The sequence below is a fragment of the Pyxicephalus adspersus genome, chromosome 1 (genome assembly GCF_032062135.1).
Source record: "Pyxicephalus adspersus chromosome 1, UCB_Pads_2.0, whole genome shotgun sequence".
Classification (NCBI taxonomy): Eukaryota; Metazoa; Chordata; class Amphibia; order Anura; family Pyxicephalidae; genus Pyxicephalus; species Pyxicephalus adspersus.
The window spans coordinates 119,287,912-119,313,785 of NC_092858.1; the positions used below are offsets into that span (position 1 = coordinate 119,287,912).

Genomic DNA, 25,874 nt, shown 5'->3' on the forward strand with positions numbered 1-25,874 from the left:
AAACAGAATTTATAAAGCGTCAACATATTATGCAGCGCTGTACATTAAATAGGGGTTGCAAATGACAGACAGATACAGAGAGTGACACAGGAGGAGGAGAGGACCCTGCCCGAACAGCTTACAGTCTAGAAGGTGGGGGAAGTATCACACAATAGGAACAAGTGGAGGAAAGACTGAAAACTGGCAGTTTGATTGTTAGCTCCAAAAAGTCAATGGCTTGGTGATCATTAACCTATGAAACACTTGTCATTTCTGTGACACAGACCTTCCTTTAACTGCAATATATTTTTTTTTCCAGAATATGAGGCACAATATGCTGCTGTGCCATTATGCACCTTCTTGATTCACCTGCATTGGAACACAAACTACAACACACCGTGATGCACAACATTGCCAAAAATAGTGCATGAAGCATTTTTTGTGTTCTGGTTTCTTTACAAATCCCTATTTGAAAAGGGTATATGATAACACTCCACAAAAATGTACATAGGCAATAGGTGTGACTCTGCAACTAGTGGCACCTCACTTGTGGCCTAGGACACACAGACAGACCCTTGCCAGTTTGAAATTGCACCATCGCTGACCCCAAATGCGGACTAATCTCCCTGGCTAATGATGGGGCAGCAAAGAAGTGACACATTGCTAACCAGACTGGCAAGAGAACCATTACACTGAGACTTTCAAGCAGTCTCTTGGCAATACCAAAGCAGTTTATGTGTCGCCTGCATAATGATCACCAGCTTCTATGTTCAGACCCCCTGTTTTTCCAGGCATTTTTACAACTTAAATCTGCTTGAGAAAAAATGTATTGATAACAAATGATCTGATTTTGAGCATGCTTTTGCAAGAAGTAGCATTTACAAGTGGTTATTCAGAAGCTCTATGCAATTTTTAGGGGAGGTTTGGCCACAAAACCATCTCCATAGACTTGCATTGAACTGCTCTTAAACTTTAGTGTAGGCCTTTATGTGCTTTTGCAGCAGGCGTTTATATGTCTTTAAAGTCAGGGGATAGCTCATGGGTCCTTGCTGAAAGAGTAAAAACACAGCTTTTTAAAAAGCCTATAAATGCCAGAACAAGCTTTTGCAAACACCTACATGGGAGTTTGCAAACACCAGTGTTTTTTTGCCTGAAAATGATCCTGGACACTTAGCTGCACAAAGTAGGTGTCCAGGAGCAGTAAATGCGGCATTTTTATTACCGTAGCTCTGAACATAACCTAAGGACTATAGGCCTATGATATGTGTTGGCTTTTATTAAAAATAGCACCCCCACACCCTTCCTTCAACAGTTGTAAACACATTTGCTGTACAATGCTCAAAGCATAGGTTGCCTAAAATTCTGCAGGTGCATATTTTCATCTAGAAAGGTCTGCTGTTAACCCATTCCAAAAGCCCTAACATGCTGCAGTAATCCAGCACATAATGTGAATGGGCCCTAGGGAGAATAATGCTGCAAAATATCCAATGGGACATGAATCTAACAGTCATTGTCTTTTCCATTGAATACACCCAATTTATAGAATAATCTCAAATCTATAAGCTTTTACAAAATGTTGTTTAAAGCATCTATTCCCCAGTAGCTAATATACTCTAAAAAAATAATATAAAATTGAGAAGAACTCTTAGCATTCAGGACACAACACATAATCCATGAATAAGGCACTTGAAGAGGAGTTAATGTTTAACCTTCTAGTAGCAGAGAGGTTAAACTCTGGCTGTGTCTTCCCATTAGAAGGTGGTGCTAGGTGAGAGCAGGAATGTGACTAGTGCAGTTTGGTGAAGGGAGGGTGGGGTCAGGTGGAAGCTAATGTACTCAACCAACAGGAATCAGCTATTTACCTGCTGCAAAGGTAGGACTGAGCTTTCTATTCCTTGTGTGTACAATCTACAGGGACTCGTTTGTTTCTGCCATCTACCTGGACTGCCTTGGAAACATGCATTGCTGCTAAAGAATATTCCTAGTTTAAACAAGGACTACCTTGTTTACCTACTAAAAACTACCAAAATGAAGAAGAATAGCTCTATGCAGGGGACTCTTAATAAGCTTTTTGGAAAGAAGAACAATAATAACAATTCACTATATGCTGAGAATCCACCATGGATGAAGCCTCAGGGGGCCAAGAAGACATCAGTTGACTACCATGGTTAGTATTGGGACACTGATGGGCATTTATTATGGGACACCACATTATGTTTGGTAATTATTGCTACACTGATCCTTTTAGTTTTGTCTAACTTGCTCTATATAGTGGTTACTCTGATATTTTGTTCAGTTTCAGTGCATATATTCTCAGAACAGTACAGATCATTAAATTTACCAGGACCACTCAGAGATCAGTAACTTTCATTAAAAATGTATGTTAGACCAGCCTGTGGACCTGGTGCCTTAGTGTCTGTGTATTTGGCAAGGAAATGTGACAAATATTTTTCTTAGGAAGAGATATCATTCTCCATCTGCTTATCTCTGTATTTCTTTGTATTGAGATATACATAAAATGGTGTGCTGTGTTATCTACACTCTTTAAACAGCAGACAAAGAAAGGTTTATAGAAAAATGCTGAAGTTTGATTTACTAGCATTTGAGTAATCGGGAATCCTGTTTTTTCTTAAAGTGATCAATACTCTTTAGGCAACTCTGTCACTAAAATCTAATCCTGAATATGGTAAATGATTCTCTTGCTTCCCCTGCCACCGAATGCCGCTGATAAAATGCTGCCTGAATTTAGTGAAACAGACACCTAAATGAGTGGTGATCTGTGCCCAGTGGTACAAGCTACAGCCCCCATGTTACTACTATTGCCTGTAGTGACATGAAAGTCATCGGAGGGACCATCGAGAGCATTAGGGGACCAGGACATTACCTCTCCTAGAAGTGTTGAGTCCCCACAAACTTCAGGCAGCAAGTTATCCTAATCCAAGTAGCGCAAGCATTGGAAGATAAAAGTATTTACTACAGGTTAGATCTTGGGTTTGGATTTCAGGAGTTGTTAAAACTCTTGCTATTACACCCATTTTAATTTTGGATAGGGTAGGGTTTTTTCTTCTGTTTGGAAACATTTCCCTTTGCTTTCTGTCCCAGTGACACAGCAGGAAAGAAAAGTATACCCCTCCAAAACAAGAGGGAAATTCTCTAATATATGATTGTCCACAGAAAAGTGTCCCCATTGGAAGATTTCCTATCGCTTCCTGTTCATGTTAGCCTAATCGATTTCTATAGCAGAGACGGAAGCCACCAGGCGCAATAGTTAGAGTGAATCTCACGGTTCTTTAAAAGTCCCCTTGGTTCCATACCAACTAACCCAGTTTTTCAAGGACACAGTGGTTCTCCTAATAAATGTGATACCCTGCCCCTCAAAACACTGTAAGTTGGTATGGAACCACAGTAAAGAACTTTTCAGAATACCGTGAGTGCTTACATCTTTGCTATTTGGATTTGTACTTTGTCCCCGTTGTCCTGCATCGCTTAGTTCTATAATATATAGGGGTTAGTGAGGGATAGAATATCGAAGATTGAGGAAAAACCTGACAAGAGTTCTAATCCTTTCATATATTGAAAAATGTAATTATACTATAGCTAAAGAAGTATTTGTTTAGCTTTGGATAGAGAAGAGAATGTATAATAAAGTATAACACTTATTATTATTAATAATATTACACAACAGGAAGTAAGGAAATCTCTGAGGAGTGAGGAGTTAACCTTCTCTTAGACAGTTGTCATGGGAACAAGTGTTCAAATAGAATGAGTCCCCTTCCTTCCTTTCTGGCACAACTCAAAATCCTAAATTTGTTCTCACTTTTAATTCCAGTAATTGTGATCTCCAGGATTTAGGAAGGATAATAATAAAGTTAACCAACCATTCACACAGATGCTAGGGAAAACCTTACAGAAGGTAACCTTTACTACTCCATCCAAACAAAACAGTTTTGCCTTATAGATTTACATTTCTGTTTTGGCAACCCACACAGCGTGTCAAAATCTACTAGGAAAAAATGCAACACCCACACAAACCATGGATTATGATTGCAGATTGTCTTGTTCTTGCAATAGATGCAGATTGTCTTGTTCTTGCAATAAGACTGCAGCTCTGCCTATCACTCTGCATGGAGTTTGCATGTTCTCCCTGTGTTTGGTTGGGTGTCATCCAAGTACTCTGCTTTCCTCCAACATTTCCAAAAACTTGCAGCTAGGACAATTGGTCCCCACAAATTTTTTCTTAAGACTGTATTAATGACAGATGTTTTGTGATTGAAACCATCTTTTTTTATGGGTTCCAGTGAGAGATAAACAAAGGAGCATTGTACATGCTCATTTGCTCAATAGAGAGGGTGGACAAGTGAGTGGCAAGCCACTGTGTTCCTTACTTAGGAAAGTACAGCAGTAGTTCCTGCTCGGTCATTCGTCAATGTATGCAGAATGGGGATTGCTGTACAAAAGCTAGATTTTAGTTCAAGATGATCACGACCAGTCATTTTGGGCTGCAATCGCCTTGTGTATGTATGTACTTTGGACTGGAAACCTCACTTAATTAGAGGATGGAAGATAACTTGTGCTCATGAGCTGGCATTCATTTCTGTACACTTAGAATGGCACCCACTGAAACTGAGCAAAGTCTAAAAACGTGAGACAATTGTAACCAGTTGTTCAGTGGATGTGATGTCACAGGACATTAAACTATGACCTAATGTAGATGTGGAATGTCTTCTACAAGTAATGCAATGTCTGACTCACATCATCCTCGTAAGCACAGTCAATGGGAATAATGACCAATTAACCCGTGATTTTTACGGTCAATACTGTATATTTGTTTGTAATCAGAAAAGCATTTCATGGTGTTCTCCAGTTTGTTGATTGGTATTATTAATGTTAACCTGCAGTTGTAAAAACAAACTGCAATCCATAAACTAAACAACCTCTAGTAGACTTTATTGGTGACATGTATTTGCCTTTTACTCTAGTTCAGCCTTACTCTACCTTTTCATCCCCAAGGAACCTTTAATCACGATAAGGTCTCGGTACTCCTGCTAGACCAAATTTATTAGGGGTCAGTGGAAAAAAAGCCTGTTCAACTGGTGACCAGTGGAAAGAATGATCCCTTATCAGTGGTGGCTAGAATACTAACTATATATAGTCAACCTAAAACATTATTGTCATGCAGCTGGCTCGACTAAGGTGTGTGTAAACCTCATCTAATGCGATTGCCACAGTCCAAGGAACTCCTAGCAGCCTCTGGACAAATCCTGAGGTTGCACAGAACTAGGAAACCCTTATCAAAATGTCTGGAGAGCTCATTGACATTAGAATGTTTTTGTTGTGATTTACAGTGTTGAGTTTTTTAATTAATCTTATTGACTTGAATGGTAAAATGCAGGTCAATGAACCCAAAATGTTAATTGGCTCCCACTGAAAACAATTATTTTTTTTCTGAATTTAGCCAAAATAAGAAATGTAGGACAGAAGATCTACCTGTGGCACTCATGCATGATAACAATACGGCCCAATGGAATGCTATTTGGATGTGTTGGACCTTCATCAGCACCTCATTAAGAATGTAATCATCTAAAATGTATAGGTCACGGTGGTGCTTGGGATGCCTGCAATTTAAAGGGTACCTGTCAGTATAAAAATAGGAGAGCTGTCATTTGCCTAATACATGCTCCAGGGCTGCCATCCTTTGTCTCATAGCGAGCCACTCCATATGTTCAGTAACCTAGTAATGATTCAAGGGTTAGAATACCATCTCTGCAGCATGCAACTTCAAAAATAGAAAATAGGCCATACATGGATACATTTGACAAAAAGTATACTAACTTTGACAATGTATTGCAGATACACTAAGGTGCCTTCTTCTTTGTGTAGAGAGGAAGAGCAAGATTCCACTGCTAAAAGACCTTTCACTAGGATTGAGGTGACAATGCTTTATGGGGATTAGGAACCTGTAAGAAAGCTTCAATCAAACATATTCATTGTCCACGTCTGGTGAGGTAACAGGTCTGCTTCTTTGCCATTTCCAAGCAACACACATGGTTTCTTTAAATGTACTTTTTTTATTTAGTTCAGGCACCTTTTGCATCTGGTAGTTTACCAATTTCTTTTATGGATCAGGTTATTCTTTGAACTTGAACTGCATAAATGTTAATAAAATTGAAAAAATATTTGCTCTTGTCAGACAAAAGGTTTTGTTTTATCAGCTTTATAGATTCAGAAAATATCTGATAATTCTGACCAAACCCCAGTGAACTAGCAACCCTGCCTATTTCCCCTGTGTGAAATATTGATCACCTTCCTACCCTAGGGCCGGTTCCTCCAAAGTTACAATACTGTCAGTTAGCATTCCCTAGAACAAAAGAATATTACTGGCAGGTGAGAAAAAGCCTAAAAACATTAGTTCTCAAGACTGGAATATAATACATAAGTTTTTCTTTTGGTTTATATATTTTGAAGACCTGGGGGTTAAGAATTCCAGTATACTAGTATTTTGGATATCACAGGATAAAGTATGGTATGCAAATAGTTAAGATTTTATATTGATCTGAAAGAGACTTTGTGTTAATACTTTATTGCAATGAGTTATAATTTAACTATTTTCAGTACCTTTTATGTTAGTACAGTGTTTATTGTTCATGTGTTTGTCGCTTCTTCATTTACAGTAACAGGATATGTTTGTACCCAGGTGGCTGTAAAATTGGGGAGAATTGTATGTTTTTTCAAAGGAATTGAAATTTTCCTCTTTGCTTGTGAAAAAGTTTCTTTGTTAACGTGCTAATGGAAGCCATATGGATCAGGAAGAGGTGGTTAATAATTGCACAAATGCCATGTTTATTTTGGCTAATGTTGCTCTCTCCACACTTTTGTATTTTTATACCTTTTGGTAGGACACTAATGAATTTCAAATACTTGCATGACAGACTGAACCCCAATTTGACACTTGTTCTTTAATGGCCAGAATTCTGACAAAGAATTTCATCTAACTATATACATATACATATTAAGGCATCTGTAGGCCGAATAGTAATGCTGTCATAGTTTCATCCTTGTCATTAAACAGGTTCTCTTAGACATAGCAGAAGAATGTGTGAGTGTTTTTTTGCTATCACATTTTGTGGACAAAATGACTATTCTAATTTCACTGAACATTGTGAGCTTCTCTGCATCTAAAAACAGACTGCCTAGAAATAAATGTTCATTCCTCCAACATCCACTAATCAAAACATTTTGATATTTTTCTATGACTGTACATAAAAAAGCACAAAGACCCAATAATGTAATCACTGAGTCTGAAAAAGCATGTAATTAAAACTAATTTTGGAAGTTCCTAGTGTTGGAAGTTCCTTGGTAGCTCCAGTGCGGGGTATTGTATTTTTATCTTTTTTTCTGCTGTAGCATGGCCTGTCTGATTACATTTGATCCTCTGCCCCCGTTAATGACCAGGCCCGTCAGATGGCTCCTAAATCTTTCCCTCAAGCCTGTTACCTGCCTGACCCAAACTCAGCCCAACTTTACATTCAAACCTGTTTTCTGCCTGCCCTGTCTTTGACCTGTGTCTCTGCATTGGTTTCTATGCCTTTCAGCCTTAGTTGTCCACTTAACCTCCTTCTGCTGCAGTGTTACCTGTTCTATTGGTCATTAGTGATCCTGGGAACTATGACCTGTGAGTCCTCAGCAGTTGTCGCTAGATTTAGTCTATGACTCTTTGAAATGCTCTGGTGAAGACTGTCTCAAGTCTCCACACCCTTGGTGAACCCAAGTTACCTGCTGACCGATGGCCGTCCAGAAGTTTATGTTGGGAGGAGGGTAGGGGAAACCAGGAAAGGTAAAAGGTGAGAAGGGTAAATTTTAAAGTTTTGGAGAACCATCCTTTCTATGTGAAATGGCCCTCTTTAGAGAAATGTAATCTCTTTAGCAAATAATAAAAAGCTGTAATGCTGCAAAAGGGTATAAATACTCTTTTGTATATAATCAGCATTCTTCCGGTAAACAAGAAAATTCACATTTTGACAGTAGAACAGGAACTTAAAATCGCAGAATTTGTTTGAAGGTTAACTATCAGCATTTTGAACAGGTAAGTTGTCAGGCAAGCAGATGACTGCCCGGTTTTATTCCATATTACACCATGAATACCAGGCAGTAGAAATGTAGAGGACACAGAGAAAAATTAAACTGCTCATATGCAGCAGTAGACCACAAAGAATATTTGGCTGGAGCCAATGATGCGGTCTGGTCGTTGTGGCTAATAGCAGAAGGCAATAGTGTAGCTGACAGAAGAAGCGTGTAAACTTGCTTTTGTTGCTGGGTACAAAGCATGCAATTAAGATGGCTTTCCATGTGCTGAAGGAAAGCTGAAGTTCTCAAATGCATACCTTATTTCACAGGTTATGGATGTATTAGTTTTGATCTGTAGCAAATTTGGAGTGTCACCAGGCTGTGTTCTGACTGCACCAGGCAGAGACATATGGTACAGCAGTCTGATTTTGTATCCTTTATGAGATGCATTGCTAAATATCACCTCTTTTAATTCCTTCTCTCTTCTCCTATTTAGCTTACCTGTTCTCCTCCTGATTTGATTCTTAAAGCTCTGTGGAAATGTGTTGGTATCCTTACAGCTTATAGAAAAATTGTTTTGTGCTTTCAGGCAATAATTCAGGGGATGTCCCTTCTGCAACAAAATGCCCTTATCGCCTTATCTGAGTTTTTATAAATACACTCATTGGTCCCCGCTCTATTGAATGGCTTTGCCATCTTCTTCTCTTCGTGGTTTGGTCTTCCACCATCTTGATTGGTTGGGCCAGTATGACGTGATGTGATGGAGTTGATGTTTATTCAGTCCCACCAGCTGCAGGGGAAGCCAGCATTCTACAATGAACTGTGAATGCAGCTCAGATTATGGTGTATTTAGAAAAGAAGATTGTGAACAGGCTGGTTAGTATGTTTTATTGCAGGAAAGCCTGCTCATAACTTTAAATTGCAGAATATTAGTTCCCCTTTAATCATAATAAAAATCTATGAAAAGAAATGAAACATGCAGTATGACGCACACATCCTTCAAACCAGACATAGCTGGAGCAGTTTGCTCAGGAGTAGATCATACTACCTGTTGACAAGTCCAGAAGTCTTGCCGAAGGGCTTTAAGAATCCCTTGTTTGGAGGGATTGCCCAGTTATGTCTGTTCATGTCATTTTGTATAAATTTTATCATTTGAAATTATCCGGTAAATAAAAACTCTAAAGTTACAAAGATTTTGATGAACACAGTTTCAGGTTATATCAGAGACAATTTTTGGTTCTTCTTTTATCAAGAAAGGGGTACTATCAAATTTGTCCATGTTGGTATTTGGTCTCCACAGCTACAATATCAGCATCACCTGTCAGATAAGTCTGTATATATTACAGAAAAAAATAAAAAACAGATTATGTGAGCCTTATTTCTATACCTTTATGTGTAATTGCAGTAGTGCACTACAGCAATTCTGGTAATGGGGTACTGTAGTATAAAATGACAGTTTTCGCAATTCACATAATATTTAACATGGAATATTGTCTCTTGTTCAGCACAATAATCAAGTGGTCATATTTTTGTAAGGTTCTGCATGATATGTATGATAGGGATGCAGATTAACACCAGGAATTTAAATAATTGATGGTGATCCACAGTTAGGATGGTGCTGCATGGTAAATGCCAAAGGAATGTAAAGTAGGCACCAGCGAATTAAATCAATGTGCTGATGTGTTTTTTTTTTTTCATTTAAAAATGGGGAAAATGTTTTTCTTTGTGCTCATTCTTATGGATATTTACATTCATAATGTCTCCTACCAGGTTAAAAGCTTCTAGAATCTATACATTATGGAATACATTTTGGCTACCCCAACAAAGACTATTTATCCAGATTAGATATATACCCATTGTTGCTCCCTCACCCCTATATTGGGCACTATTGTTTTCCTTAGGGCGTTCCTTTTATGCATGCAAAGAGTTACATTGGCCCTAGTGTCTATTCGCAGAGGTGCTGGGTATAGAGCCAGGCTTTGCTCTTTATGGCACCAGGTGAAAAGATTTTAGTATACCTCTTTTACCAAAAACATTTTCTGAGAATTTTGTTGTTTAGGATTTAGTTCTGCTGTAATATACTATAAATTCTGCTATAAGTATGATAAAGAGAAAGTGATGGCTGTGTATTTTTGTTTTCTGATTTGATTTATGTAGACGAGTATCTCTCTCATGTCAGAGTAATTATAGAGTATTTTGTGGTTAGAAAAACTGCGACTGTGTACACTGTATACAACATGTGGTCTCCACTCTATTTAACCTTATTGCTTTACACCACACCCAATATTTAGTGAAATTTAGCCAAGCCTATGTCCAGCCCACCATTTGTCTACTCAATCCTTCTTTGCAGTAATAATAGCATGTTCAATTCCTTCAAATATATTGGATAGAATATACTATGCTAGCTTTTATCAATGTTTGGCACGGAAAGGCAATCTATGTATTCCCTATATTTTGTATTTAATAGAATTTAATGTATTCCCTATTAATTTGTATTTAGTAGAAGTGCTGCCCCTCCTTTACCTTCAAAAGGTAGCATCACGCTGTGTTTATGTTGTGGCTTAGCATCTGGGTGACTCAGCTGCAGTTTATATGAATAAATAAATACAGCACGTTCTGTACTGAACATCCACAAGAAACCTTGTTTTCCTGCTCATGATTTTAGTATGTTCTTCTATAGGAGTAATCAATTGTCTTAACCCTTTTGTTTTTTTTTTTTGTTTTTTCCTTTAATGTAAATAATGTCTAGTTTTACTAGAAGCAAATGGCCAAGTGACCAACAACTGGATGTTGCTCATCAACAGACATTTGTTTATGTATGAGCAATGACTATTTCTTGGTATGTTTGTGTATTAGAATAAGGATTATTAACCCACATCGAGAAAATATTTCTTAGATTATTTGTACTGTATAGTCAGATAGCAAAACTTAACATCTTCATGACTGAGTTATTCTGTAAAGGGCAAAATGTAATAAAACCACCCATTTCAAATATACCTTTTTGCGCTCTAGTGAAATGAAATCTCATTGTTCATAGCCTATTCTTACTGTTTTAGTGCCTTACTGAATAAGCTGGATGGCTTGTAAAGTTAGACTGTCATAAAACTTTGCAGCTCAAACTGAGCATATTGAGCAAAACAAAAAGATGTTACCTTCGCTCAAAACTGAATTTTAAAACATGCTAAGATCTAGTGAATAAGTTAAACCTGTACATTGTCTATTCAGGGAAAAGGGTGCTTCTTTAGTTCGCTCCTTTCATTTCCAGTGGCTGGAAAGAGTCACAGGGCATCAAAAAAAGCAAAGCAGCACTATCACCCCCTAGGCTTTAAGAATGGCCAATAAGCCTAAACACTGTCATATTACAGAGATACATAGCTTTAGGTTCCAACTACCCCTTTACCCAGGGCTGGACATAAGGAATTGTAAATTTGCTATTGCACCAGGGTCCCAGACCTTCCAGAGCCGGCAGATGCCTACTGTTGGCTACATCCACCACTACCTTTAACCAAATAACGATGGAAGGATTGGGTAGGTAATTGATGGATTGGGGGAGGGGGAGGGGTGTTACAATTTACACAGATCAATGTATTCTGAAATGAATTAAAATGTTTTCTTTTAAAGGAAACAAGATACTTTGTATTGCACGGGCAAAATATTATTTTTCAATCCACATGCCAATAAGAAAAGCAGATTTAAATGGGCACTTGTCATTTTTAACCACAAGACATTTTAACACGTCTTTGCAGAACAGGTTAGAAGTCTATAGAATTATACGAGCTGCAGACCACAGTGGGATGTGTTTGAGGAAAAAAGGATGCCTGATATTTTAAATCCTGACAGTTACAAAAACCTATGGTGTGTATTCAAATACTTTTCTGAGCAGATTATGGTTAAAAGCCCACATAGCGTTTAAACTCTTGTGGGTTGGAGGTGTTATGGACAAAAAGTTGAATCTATTTGTCAGAAATAAATGCAGCTAAAAATGTGAAACTCCATTCTAAAAAAAACTTTAAATAGCTTTGAGTTTTGTAATTCCCTTACTTGTTGGCTTCCAGAATATTTTGTCAGTAGTGCAAAAAGCTAGCATTTGCATTTTGCTAACTAATGCCATGCTGTTCCTTGTAGGTGTATCTCTCTACACCCATTATTAGGCATTCTCTCTGAGGCGTGGGTCAACATGTATTTTATATGAAATCTCTAGACTGGTGGATCCTTGGTAGCAGCCACACCTGCTGTCATAAACCTCTGTGTATTCCATCATTCATACGTTTTTTTGTTTGGACTAGGTGTGTGCATTGCCTGAAACGTGTCTTGTAATAGGAAGTATACAACATTTAGTTGAACATCTGTTATTGTTCATCAAGTCACCAGCTTTACAGCAAGGAAAAGGTGGATTTTTTTAACAAGGGTGTATTAATAGAAAGAGATGAGCAATTATGTGTGTTTTATTAACAGCCTTCTATATCCTATGGAAAACTTGGATCACTTCTACTTTTAATGCCTTATTGTGTTTGGAGTTTCAGTGATACCTTGCACCTAGTTACTCAATAAGTGACTGTATTTAACCATTTCTATTTTGGAACATGTCAGAAGGAAAGAAGTCTTAACATTTGGGTTGCTACTGGAACAATATTAATCTTCCAATGGGGGACACTTGTTACTGTAATAACTGACTTAAGCTGCGTACACACTTCCAATTTTTATCGTTGGAAATGAACGACGAACGACCAATTGGCCAAAAATCGTTCGTAAAAAAAGTAACCAACGACGCTGACGAACGAGGACAGTCGTTGAAAATGAACGAACGGACCGGTGGATCGGATTGGACGACGATCGTTGACCATCTATAGTGTGTACGGTCGTTCAGTGATCGTCCATGGTCTGAGCATGCGCGGTGAACGAACGTTCGCTCACTTCCTGTGGTGCACGTCACTTCCTGTATCGTTCAAACGATCGCATCTATTGTGTGTACAATATCTTTGAACAATCGTGTCGTTATCTGTATGTACAGGATCGGTGCCATACGATCGTTCACAGATATCGTGCAGGATCGTTCGTCGTTCGTTTACCAACGATAAAAATTGGAAGTGTGTACGCAGCTTAAGAGTTTTGCCTACTCTCCTCTTAATTTTTTGACGGACAACCTCAAGACTTAACTTTGCCTTCAGTCAGCTCAGCTTCAATCATTTCATTTTTATCCAAAACCAAAAACTAAAGTTTTGTGTTGGATATTCCAAAGTTTAACCACTCATCTCCCATATTTTTATACCTGTTACTGACCAGCATTATTATATTTACACTATTCACATTGAGAATAATATGTTTTGCCTGTATTGTTCGATGATCCTATATCATGTATGTTCTGTCCATACAAATATACCCTTTTCTAGCTATTAACTAATTGTGTCCCAACTGGATAGCTGAAGTGATTATTCAATGTAAGATAGCATTTTTGACTTGGCCCAACAATTTTCAATATCAGACATCTTGGGGCAAATCTTAAACAATAAATGTAGCACTATCAAACTTTCACTGCAGGTGAATATTACTTTTGCATTTGTTTTCAATTTGTGATTGATTCAACTGCAGTAAATACTTTGTAAATGCTATGTTTTGTTGCTTTATAAATATGCTGAATTATCAGAATTGGTCAATTGGTCCTTACATCCAGTTATTTAAATTTTTCACATTAATGCAGTTTTCTATTCATTTTTCTAAAATCAGTTTAGAACAATCAAAACTGCACTGTAGCTCTCTGATGTTACATGGCATGTCTGATGTAAACGCAATTGCTAAAATGTTTATGGAAATCTGTCATTCATATGTCACTGCATAGGTGTCTTTGACAAGTTAAAATGAAAAGCATAAAATATCACAGACTGAGACCTAGAAAAACAACACAGTCTACCAGCAGTTATCTGTACAAGGCTCTCATCAAAATTTGGACTTGGGCCATTTGACAGGCTTTCGTCTTGCATTGCAAATGCTGCTTGGATTCAGGTTCCTTTTTTGTGTTTGCTTTCGAGGTCAGTTTGTGATGCTTGTGAGATCATTCAGAGTTCATTGACAGGTATATTTAACCCACATGCATTTGACCTTCTTAGCTGTGTCCACCTGTTTCAAATTGAGTTTTTTTAATTTTTTCATTGATTTGCATAAGAAAAGCAGTTTAAACAGTCCTCACAAACCCTTTGATGTCAGAACCCCCTATCTCTGTCCAAATATACCTTATATGTTTAAAACTGTATATGATGCAAGACTAACCCATTTTCAACAGTTATGTAAAATCCATTGCATCACATTTGCCTAATTATAAAATAGGTTTCAGTGGGACATATAAACATTAGGTGTGCCCATACATCATGGTAGTGGTAGCACTGTACAAAGGTTGTTTGATATGTCATAACTAAGAATTATCATGTTCATCAACACAACATTAGTTGGATGTATATATGATTATTTGTTGGAAAAATGTTTTAATTGAAACCACTACCACCGGGTGATGTCTTTCACATCTTTGTAAGCCCATTGCTCTTTAACCATTAAAATAAAGCAGAGTCTCCACTTACTGTACCTTTGTTAAAATGAGTGTGGACAACCTAAACAAATGTTCACACTATTTAGGCTGAGTATGGTCAAGATTTGGGGCAACTTTAAATGCGTACCTAAAGTGAAACTGATAAACAATTGTACTGTTGTTGGCAGGACAGCAAGGAAGAGTAGATATCTCTACTAAGCACAGGGTAGCAGAAAAAGCTTTGAGAACAACAGGATATCCCCTTATTTTTCAGTCTATGCAAAACACAACTAAAACACTTAATATTCATACATTTTTGTAAAAATTCTAAATTTTCTTTTCTCGTTCATAATTTCTGGTTTATGCAGCTAGTGAATAGGCTCACCTAGGACAGGACATACTCACTCTATTGCAGCCTTTTTCGACCTTTTTAACATTAAGGAACCCTTGAAATACCCTGCATATACCCATACTATAATTACTATATTCACAGCTCATAGTACATTAGCTTGGTTGTCATTTGGAAAAGTGCCTCCTACATTGCTGGTCAGTGGGGGAAAAAATACCACCCTTACAGACGCCAAAAATATCATTGGTATCAGTTAAACTGACCTTAGAGGCAAAAATTGCTCATTGCTGGAGGAACCCCTAGCAACCTCTAGAGAAATCCTAGGGTTCCATGGAACCGTGGCTGAGAAACACTACTCTAAAGTATACTTATTTATTATAAACAGCTATGACCCATTCCTGTGCATACCATTGCAAATGACATGATAAGTATACCATCCTTGCCTGTTTTAGCTTCTGCTTTAATTTGCTTATTCATCACAACATGCATTATGTTACAATTATGTGGCATTTCTGTTCATTTACTTTTAGTTACAAGGATATTGGTAGGTTTCAATTATTTATATTGTTACTGCGAGGCATTCTTTTAGCTGACAAATCATGGCCGCTGCTTTGTTGCAAAGTTTGAAAGATTTAAATGTCCTTAAACTTTGACAGTTGTATGAGCTTTCCTTAAAAGCTGCTCACATTTAAATATGGTGTGCTAAAGTGAGAACTATGGGAGGTAAAGGGACCTACAAATTGAAATACATTTAAATGTCGTTTGTACTTTAAAAGCATTTCAAGCAATTATAATATGATTCAAAGAACAAAGTAGCCATAAATTACTGAACAATGTATAATACCATATATTTATATTAATTGCTTTGACACATCACATTTGAATTATTTTATGTGACTGTACATGATGGCTTCCAGGCTTACTAGAAAATTACTGGTATTTTGGCATTCAGAAGGGGTGGATTGATTGTGTCCAGATAGTATTTTACCTGTACATTACACATATTCTTTCATGTGGCAGCATGAAACAACCCAAATGTGTGTTGGTAATTGTTTCAAGGCATTAGTGTTCACTTTTTTTTTTTTCTTATTTGCAGATGAGGTGCACAATCCATTTACTTTCGCGGATGACTCTGGGACTGCAACACTTAAAGCTCGACCTGGTCCCCGTGTTAGACCTGTACTGCAATTCTCGAACAGTGTAAGTGTCATACATAGACAAAACGTTTCATTTGTAATCAAATGTAATGCTGGTGTCCATTTTGCTTGTTGTGTCAAGTCACCTGCAAAGTAAATTTGAAGGGATTTATTGGAGATAATTTACAGGTAGTATGAGCCAATGTGTGTGTGTGTATGTGTGGAACTTATTTATATAATATGTGTTTAAGCCGCCTCCAAAGTCTCTTTTTCCCATTTGGTGTAGACCCTGGCACTATTTTTGGCTTCACCAACACAATTTAATAGCAAGTCAGTACAATATAGGACGAAAAAACTAGTGAGCATTATTAGAATTAAAAAATATATATTTATATACAATATAGGTTAATAAAAAGTGGCATTTTGCGAATGAATGTGTAATATAGTGCAAGTACATTTATGAGAATTTGAAAAGTAAATACACTGTAAGTGGAGTTTGACAAAATTATTGCGGCTACCTGTCTTGGAGACGGGTCTGGTAAACCCCATTTCCGGACAATCACTATATTATGTCAAAGAAAGGCAAAACCGGTGTAGGGAATCTGAGCCCTATCAGTGTACCTGAACATTTTGTTTTGATAGAGATCAGAATACAAAGTTAAACCAATATTTTCCCAATGTAAATATTTGAAGGTACTTGTGTAATACAAAAGATTTCTCATATTTAACCCCTTACCTGTCATTGCACATTGTGATATTTTCTATCATTTTATACTCTCAAGGCCTCAAGTGCATAATGTAACACCTCCGTGTTAGAACACATTGCACAACACATTTTCCTGTTTTACTAATCATCAGGTTCAGAATATTGTGACAATAGGTAAATATAGTTATATATGAATACTGATGAATCCCAAAAAAATGTGTGATCAATCACTGTACAGTGAAAATCTCTTCCTAATAACATAGCCTCACTGTTATATATCTAATTATAAACAGAGCAGATCTTTAACAATTACCAATAAGTAACAATTTATGGCCTAATCATTAAAATAACATGACTGGAAATGTTCTAATGTATAGATGTTTTAATAAACAGAGCATTGTGTGGATCTGGATCCTGGCTGATCAGTTAAAAGGGGGGGGGGGTCTGCAAGCATGTGCCTGTACCCCTTCCTGGCCATCCCAGGCCCATATGAGCTTTGATGACCAGAAAAATAGGGGCAGCAATCATTTAGTTCATTAATTGAATTAGTCAGTGATTCCACAAAGGTTAACAAACCTGTCAGTCCTGCCTGGGGAATCTGTCACTGTAGTGTCTGTATTGGATGTAATCATCTCCCAGAGAGTTAAAAGGTTTCTACTGTCTGGAAACCTGAGAGCACTGAACAATAAGTTGTCCCTATATTTTCATTTAGTTTGTCAACTATGCATTTGGAAACAATAGGCCTGATTTTTTTAAAGCTCTGCAAGGCTGCAGAGGATACACTTTCGTCGGTAAAGCTGGGTGATCCAGCAAACCTGGATACTGTTTGGGCAGCCACAGGGGTAAATCTAGTAGTAGTTTGTAAAACATCTCAGAAAAATAAATGTGATATAAATATGCTGCATGCTTGGGAAAGAATATCCTAAATGGCTGCTTATCCAAACCTACATTTAACTAGCTAATTATTTTTTTCTTTTTTAATATAGAATATGGAGACTCAAGGACTTGCTGTACCTACTCCTTCTGTACCATCAGAATATTCTGACCATCCTTCTATAGGTAAGCTTAAGTTGTATTTTCTCTCTTGTTTTTTTTTTACCTGAAAGGGGTGGTTCCAAATAAGTTAAAAAATTGGAATAACCTAGGACAAGTCAGGAAAGTTGTAGTATTAGCATGTAATGATGGTAAAAACAATAAACTGTTGACACCTGATTGGCTAGACCATCTACCAAATCTAATATGTACCTAAAAATAAAAATGTGGTCACCCACTACACCAGGTTCTTGCTAAAATCATAGGATGGGGTATAGGCATGTCTATACATTGTACCTTTGTGATTCAGCCTGACGTTCTCTATCACTTTCACATACTTGGCTCCCACAGTCCTGAATTGAGTTTAGCAAGCAAGTGTTTTACCTAAATGAAACACCATTGCATTAGTACAGTATCTAGTATGGCAAAACAGTGCACCACAAAGCAAGGTATGGGCCATACTTCTCATTTTTCTTTTAACGCATTGTGGTCTGCAATTTTACAGGATGAAGGATTTAAACTCCTTCACTGGCTTACAAAAAAAAGTTATTTACAGAACTATGATTTACAGTAATTGTATTTTTTTTTTGTAAAGAATTGGTAAAACCTAAGTAGAGATTTTTTTTGTGATATCCCGATGATAATGGCCCCTTAGGCAAACAAAGAGAGTAAACCCCCCAATGGGTACACGAGTGGCAATAGGAATTAAGGTTATAAACTTTTCTAAACAATCAGTTTTTGCTTTAGGTATGCTTAGCCCAATACATGAAGGAGCAGTGAATGTTTGTTTGCGTCATGTTTTTCTATTTTGAAATAATATTGATGAAAAAGCCACTAATTTATTTAATATTTTCGAATTGTAGGTAATGGACCAAAATTAAATGGAAACTACAGAATGTATAGTTCTGTTGGGGATTTGCACTTAACTAATTGTTATGACTATCTTGATGAAGACATTCCTGCACCACCTTCTGTGCCACCACCACCTCCCCCTACAGTGATTCCTGTGACTCCACCACAAGAAAGCCCTCCTTTATCCACGGTTTCCTCTCCAGTATCTCCAAGTCCACCAGACTTTATACCACCCACACCAAATTCTTCTGGAACAATCAAACCTAATTTTGAGCCTTCAATGGACACTACTACGGTACCAACCCTTTCTGAACAACAGCAAACTGATAATGTACCCAAACAGAAATTTGAAGGATCAAAAGATAAGCTTATGAGCTTGCCCAACAGGTTTTCCTTAAATACTGCTGTTTTTCAGCACGGGCAGACAAATAATGATGTGGATCCTCGCTCATCTTTGCCAAGGACCTTCAAAGTTCCTCCTCCTGCACCAATTAGAACTTCATCAATACAGTTACAGGAACATCAGAATATAAGCTACTCTACAGATCCTCCACCATCACCAGTACCTTCTAGTTTTAATCCTAGTGTACAGGCCAAACTTTTCTCAGCACCAAATAAAGGGCAACAATCTCTGAATGATACTTTAAGCAAAAGAAAATCAATGCTTATTATGGAGGATCTAGAGGATCTGTCTCAAAATGATTATACAATTCAAAAAAATGTTAACATGACAGATTCTACAGCTTCTGGGTCATTGTCCCTAAAATCTTCAATGAATACTAAGACACCTATAGAATTGGATACTGAAAGAAAGAGTGGGGATAGTGTAATGAGCAATTATAGACTGGAATCGGAGACTAGATCTAATGATGATCTCCAGAGGCAGTATAACAAAACCAATACAAATGGAAGTGAATCACCATTAATTTCTGGAAAACGTATGGATGGATCAAAGCGTCCTGTAAGCAGTATTGAATTTAATAATATATCCTTTAATAAAAGTGGATATATACCAAATGGACATAAAACTACAAGAGATGCTGTACAAGTCATCTCAGTGAAACCTATCTTAAGTGAAACGTCAGTAACAAACACTAATGTACAGCCTGAACAAAACTCCCGAACAAGAAAGTTGTTGATAGATAGAAAGGATTTGGCAGAAAAAGAGAGTGATAATAAAATAGGTCAAGAAAAAAGTGCTGAAATAATTCATCCGGAAGAGCCTCCCTCACCACCCCCTATGCCTCCTCCACCACCTCCAACGATGACACCACCAAAACCACCAGCAGTGCCACCACCACCACCACTGCCACCCGCCACAGTTTTACAACAAAAGACCTCGACTACTCCTAATTTTGTTGCTCAACCACCTGCTCCCACTGTTGTGCCCTCTATACCACCAGTACGTCAGGCATCACCATTGCTTCTTCCAAAAAAGACAGTTTCAGCCTCTTCTACATCAAAAATAAATATTTCTACACCAGCACCACCAAAAGCCCCACCAGCACCTCCCCCTTTGCCAAGTCACACTGGTACATCTACTTCAGAACCACAGATGCCTTTACTTAAAGCACTGCAAGAAAAACAACAAACCCTAAAACAAGTCCCCAAAAAGTCTATAGAAGTTAAACCTGCTCAGATATCCTCCATTGATATGAGTGGTGACGATGAACAAAAGGCCAGAGTTGGTAAAATTAAGGGTGAGTTAGAAGCTCTCTTCTCTCCAAAGAAAGATGAAAAAATGAAAGATTTTAAAAATTCTAGGCCAAATCTGGAAGCAAATAAAAAGAGTCCTAATGGAAATACTAATCAGAAGAGAGGTGGAGAAAACACAATTGTAAATTCTTTAATGATGAAAGTTCCTCATATCCCTGCTGTATCTAATAAGGATGATTTTGATGGAGACAATTCAGAGTGGATACCTAAAAGCAACAACACAAACTTTCAGATTCCTGAACCAGACTATTTGCCAACCACACGCACTCAAACTGTGGATAAACCAACCTATTCAGTTGTGCAAAGTGATATTGCAAAGCCAAAATTTGAGATTCCTTCAAAACCAGCTTTCCCACCAAAAGTCACAGATGTAAGCATTAAAAAGAATGACATTCCAGCCTATAAACCACATCATGAGAGAAAGGCATCGGCAGGAAGTTTGACCTTAGACAAGTTACCACTTGCAGTTTTAGAAACTCCTATAGAGAGTTTAAAAATGGATGAAGGAACTTCATACCCAGCAACTTCACAGAAATCAGAAGCTCCCATAAGACAAGAGGAAAGTATAAGTACACACCCTGTCACTGGGGAACAGGTTGAAGCTAATTCTCCAATGGCTTTGCTTCTAGCTGCAAAGAAACGGGCCCAAAAGGGTAGTCGTTCTATGCCTCTAGAACACAGTAATCTGCCAAAAATTTCTGTTTCAAATGGAACTGTTACAAGTTCTTTGACCTCTCAGCATAATGATGGAAACGCCAACACATATGTTGTTGTTCCCAAGAAACAAAATGAGGCCCAGTTTAGTCAAGAGGAAGTAACCAGTTTTAGCTCCAAACCAAGCAGTCATTTGGGTAATGTTTCATCATCTTCCAAATGGGTAGAGGAAGAGTTTCCATCACATAATGTGAACAATTTAGGATGGAAACCTCAAAAGTCAGAAGATGAAAAGGCAAGTTTTATGTATACTGGAGAATATGTTCCTACTGAAAACAGAAATAAAGTCATGCCTTCCGTCACTGAAGATCATAACTCAACTAGCATGTCAAATTTTATTGATAAGTACACATTCAATATCTCCTCTGTCCCATCACCTGTTCCAGCTGCAAAAACCTATGAGGACATTGACTTTGGAATAATACCACCTCCAGCAGAATTCATGAACACTCCCCCATCCACAGAATTTGACATGCAGCAGAAGGATAGAATGTATGTTAACCAGACAAAATCTGATTTGGCATTAGGTTATGAGTGGAATAATGAAAGTTATAGGCCCTTGGCATCTCAGACAATCACAAATAACAGTGACTTTTACAAGCACACAAGTGATAATTACAGCACAGGAATCAGCAGAGATCCTCAGAAAGGTTCTCTGATTAAGAAACGGCTCTATATGCCTGATCCAGAAAGCTCGGGGAGCTATGGAAAAAATACACACTCGTTAAGGTCATCTGCTCTGCCATCATCTTATAGTCATATGCATACTCATTCCAGCTCTGTCATGGTTCCAGAATCAAGGCGTCCTTCAAGATATATGTCACAGGGAAGGAGAGTGTCTTCTGAAAATGTTAACAAAATGATACCAACTATTACTGATATGAAATACAAACCTCAAAACGTTGAATATGGGAAACCAATCAGTAGGTAAGCACACACCTGTACTATATCCTGTAAGTCACTTTTTCTTTCTTTTTGACCTTCATCTGTCTGTTTACCTATCTGCATGCCTGTCTATCAGTACATTTTATGAAAAAAAAGCAACCTTACCACTGTTAGCAGAATGTTAAGATACTAACACTTTGCAAACACTTGGCAAGTTGCCACTATTCACTCCCCTGGTACACCATGCATTTCTACTGTAGCTTATAGGTCTTTTTTTACAGTTGCAAGACTTGCGCTTGGGCAGCACTGGAAATTTGACCTCTTGCTTTGTGAAGGGCAATGAAAAGCACAAATTATTGCCATCTTGAGGACTGTAAATGGGCAGTAATGATTCCATACAGTTATACAGTAGATATTGTATGAACGGATCGTCCAATCCAGCCATAAAATTATAAACCTATTTTTTTGACTATCAATTACAGTGTAAATAGAAGATCAGAGTATTTGTTAGTATCTAGTATCTATTGATAATAAATGTTTCCCGGTAGTTTGCCATGAGTTCCATGTCAGAAGAAATCCCACACTTATGTACACAGATATGTACTCTACATACCTGTCTGTGTGTGTGTATGTGTATAATATATATATATATATATACACATACATGTAAATGTACACAACACTGTATGTTTTGCAACACTACATTGTTTTGTTCTACTCTATTATCCAAAGCCCTATCTGTCTAAGTCTGTAACCTAGTCCTCATTATGACAAAAAGTCATAGTAATGTCTTGCTTTACTCAGCATAAAATGTACATAGAAGAGTTGTAAGAGACTTGTGAGAACATAAATATGGGTGCTTCCACTGTAAAATTGATTTATCATTACAATTCATGATATTTTGCATTTGGTTCAATACAGCACAAATAAAAAATTTTAGCTAAATAAAACCTTTCAAGTAGTACACTTGAAACAAATTACACTTGAAACGTACACATCTTTATAATGACGCAACATAACATACATTTTCTATACTAATAAATTAGACTGCATTGTACTACATACTTTGTAATTTTCATGACAAATACTTTACCAGTTTAATTTTCCTTTGCTCCCTACAGACCACAAAGTACCTACCAGCAAGGTATGACATTCACTGTGAGGCCAGGCACCAGGCAGCCAATTTCCCAAATGTATCAAGGAGGCTACCTCTGAAGACATCCTGAATAACCAAGAGGTCCTATAGCTTGGTTTAGGCAGATAAAAACTAACCTGGAGATGCTGCTTGTAACTTTGATCTGACAAAATGGGCAAATTTACTTGCCAGTTTGCTAGTACTTATTCTGCAATATGTTCTGTATCTATTACACTACAGAAAGGGCATTCACCTATCATTGTTTGAATGTCATAAATATTCAATTTATACTTCTTTTGGCCTAGTAGGTAGTAAAATGTGCACTGACTAAACGTAGTTATATATAGCATGCAATGAAATCCCAGTTTACTGTGGTCAAATAAAACTGTTCCTAGGGGTTGCTGCACTTGGCACTCTTATTTCATAAGGTTTTGTATGTATCAGCAGTTAAAGTTATTAATCTCTACTTAAGACTTCACTTTGCAATTTACACATTCTCTATCATAGTTGCAGAAAAAAATGACTTTTGAGGAGTTCTAACTTTGGAACTGACCATACAAAGTTCAATACATATTATTTTTTTTTATCTTAGCAATTCTATAAAACTTAAATTTCTTTTAATATTTAATGTCTTGTTTTACTGTTTTTTGTTTTTGTTTTTTTATGGTCATATGTGGCTTTACTTGTCTTTAGCTGTATTTGTCATGAGGTTATTACCCTTTTTTATTTTATAATTATATAAATAATCTATTATAAAGAAAATGTCTACTTTGTAAAAATGATGTACATACGAATATAAAAAAGGGATCCTTAAAGGATATCCGGAAGAAAGCACTTTCTGAATGTAAATTCTATGTAAATGTTTATAAATATATATATATAAATGTATGTCAGGCATTCTTTCATGTGCCTTTGTTTATAGATATGCAGCATTAACAGTTTGGTTTTACTTTTAAAGTGGATACATAAGGCTTCTGCATGTTTTTTTCCTTAATATTTTACAGCAATAAAATATTTTATGCAAAGTACTTTGCAAGATATTTTTGGTATATGAAGATTTTTATATTTCATGGTAGTGCAATAACAGTTTAATTTGTTTAATAGAGCAGAGGATCCTAAACATTTTACCCGGAGGACCCAAAAAGAAAAAAAAAATGTTACTATACTGGTGTTTAAAAAGAGAACTATTGCCAAGATGTAAGCAAAGAAAAACAACAATAGAAATATAACGAATTGCAGAAACTATTTACCATTTGAGTCATTTTAGTAAAGCCAATGGAAAAAAATTCTTTGGTAATATTTTGTTTTTTACATCAACTAGCGACAGTGTTTGACAACCTTGTCTGTGTAATTCTCCCTGCCTCTGTCACATTTATTCTCTAAACCCCATAATTGTTTCAAGGATTATAGTATGGTGGCAGTGTCATGGGTAGAATGTATGTAACATTTTTTTCAGGTTAGAGTTTTACAAATTGAGGTTATATATGATTTGAATAAATTATCTCACAATCATGTGGTAACCTATCACAAACTCATGCCAGTTTGTGTCCCAACCTATAGTTATAAAAAAAAACCTATTAATAGATGATACTCCATATTTCAACCTAGTGTCCCAAAGGAAATGCAACACTGTCAGTTCACTTAGTTTGACTGATGAGTGCATTCTGTATCCTGTTTTAGTAAAACAAAACTTGACTAATCTGATCAACCATTACAATTATAAAGTACCAAATAATTCCAATAGGAACTTGTAGATGACCACTTACTACAGGGTAACTGACTGGCAGAGAGGACCATTACTTTCCAGTGGTTACAAACTATTAAACAGTATTTTCCATTTTCTCTACAGCTTTCTCTTAGTGTAAAAATCAAAACATTTTAGTTGTTGGCTAAACTACAGAGGGATGAGTACTAACCAGTAGTTTTTAGCAGAATATATATTTCCTTTTAGATATTTCCCTTTTTACTCTCTTTCCAGCAATGGAGTCAAAAACATACCGAAGCAAATAGAAGTGCTTTCTTCAGAAGCTGTCCATTAAAAACATTTTGCCTTTTGGAGATGTTCATCTTGATTAGTTTTCTGATAACTGTAATGTTAATATGTTATTGTTGCAATATGGATTTCTCCTTACTTTGTATTTAAGTCACCCCAATAATATTATAACAATAAACGTACGATATAGATTGATACCTTGCCTATTCTAACCAAAACGAATATAACACTGGTCAACAAACATTTTCTTGCCAAACAGATTAAAGTCATTTTAGATTATGTTTGATTCACAGATTCCAAATATGGTATTGGATTTGATAAGTTGACTCTAGTTTTTGAAATAATGACCTCAATAATAACCTCCTAGAAAATTAATGAAACATAAAAATTAAGCAAAATTAAACCAGATATGCCTGTGTATACAAAATAAAATTTTTGAAATACCTAATGTCAATATATTCTATATTCAGTATAATTACAGAACTAATCACAAAGAAGTCATTGAACAACTCTGTATGATTTCCTTTGATGCTGATGATCAGGACAATCACGTTATAGGCTCCAGCAGTAGTCTGCCATCATGTGTCTATCCCATCTCCCCTGATACCTTTCTTTCATTACGTTTATATCTTGATGGAACTTCTCCCCTTGTTCCTCACTGAAATCGCCAAGATTTTCTGGAACTTTTTGCAAATGGCTATGGAGATAGTGTACCTTTATTCTCATAGCGGCACCCAAATTTTTAAAGTTTAAGAATAAGTTTTGTACCAGTTCTTCATAATTTTGTGCTTTATGG

The 25,874-nt window shown here is 36.8% G+C and overlaps 1 protein-coding gene across 1 annotated transcript; it reads left to right on the forward strand.

Annotated features, from left to right (window-relative positions):
* Positions 1 to 1,817: 1,817 nt before the first annotated feature.
* LOC140340392 (uncharacterized) lies at positions 1,818 to 24,123 on the forward strand. Its single transcript, XM_072425558.1, has 5 exons — positions 1,818 to 2,146; positions 16,006 to 16,109; positions 17,738 to 17,810; positions 18,647 to 21,992; positions 23,072 to 24,123. The coding sequence occupies exons 1-5, from the start codon at positions 2,008 to 2,010 to the stop codon at positions 23,163 to 23,165; spliced, it is 3,756 nt and encodes a 1,251-aa protein (XP_072281659.1). The 5' UTR covers positions 1,818 to 2,007; the 3' UTR covers positions 23,166 to 24,123.
* The last annotated feature ends 1,751 nt before the right edge of the window (positions 24,124 to 25,874 follow it).

What these genes read in the sequence shown, in the direction of transcription:
- LOC140340392 (XM_072425558.1), top strand. Translation starts at nt 2,008, where the DNA reads ATGAAGAAGAATAGCTCTATGCAGGGGACTCTTAATAAGCTTTTTGGA. An exon ending in TACTGCAATTCTCGAACAGT is followed by an intron (nt 16,110 to 17,737) that starts GTAAGTGTCATA and finishes TTTTTAATATAG; the next exon opens with AATATGGAGACTCAAGGACT. An exon ending in TTCTGACCATCCTTCTATAG is followed by an intron (nt 17,811 to 18,646) that starts GTAAGCTTAAGT and finishes TTCGAATTGTAG; the next exon opens with GTAATGGACCAAAATTAAAT.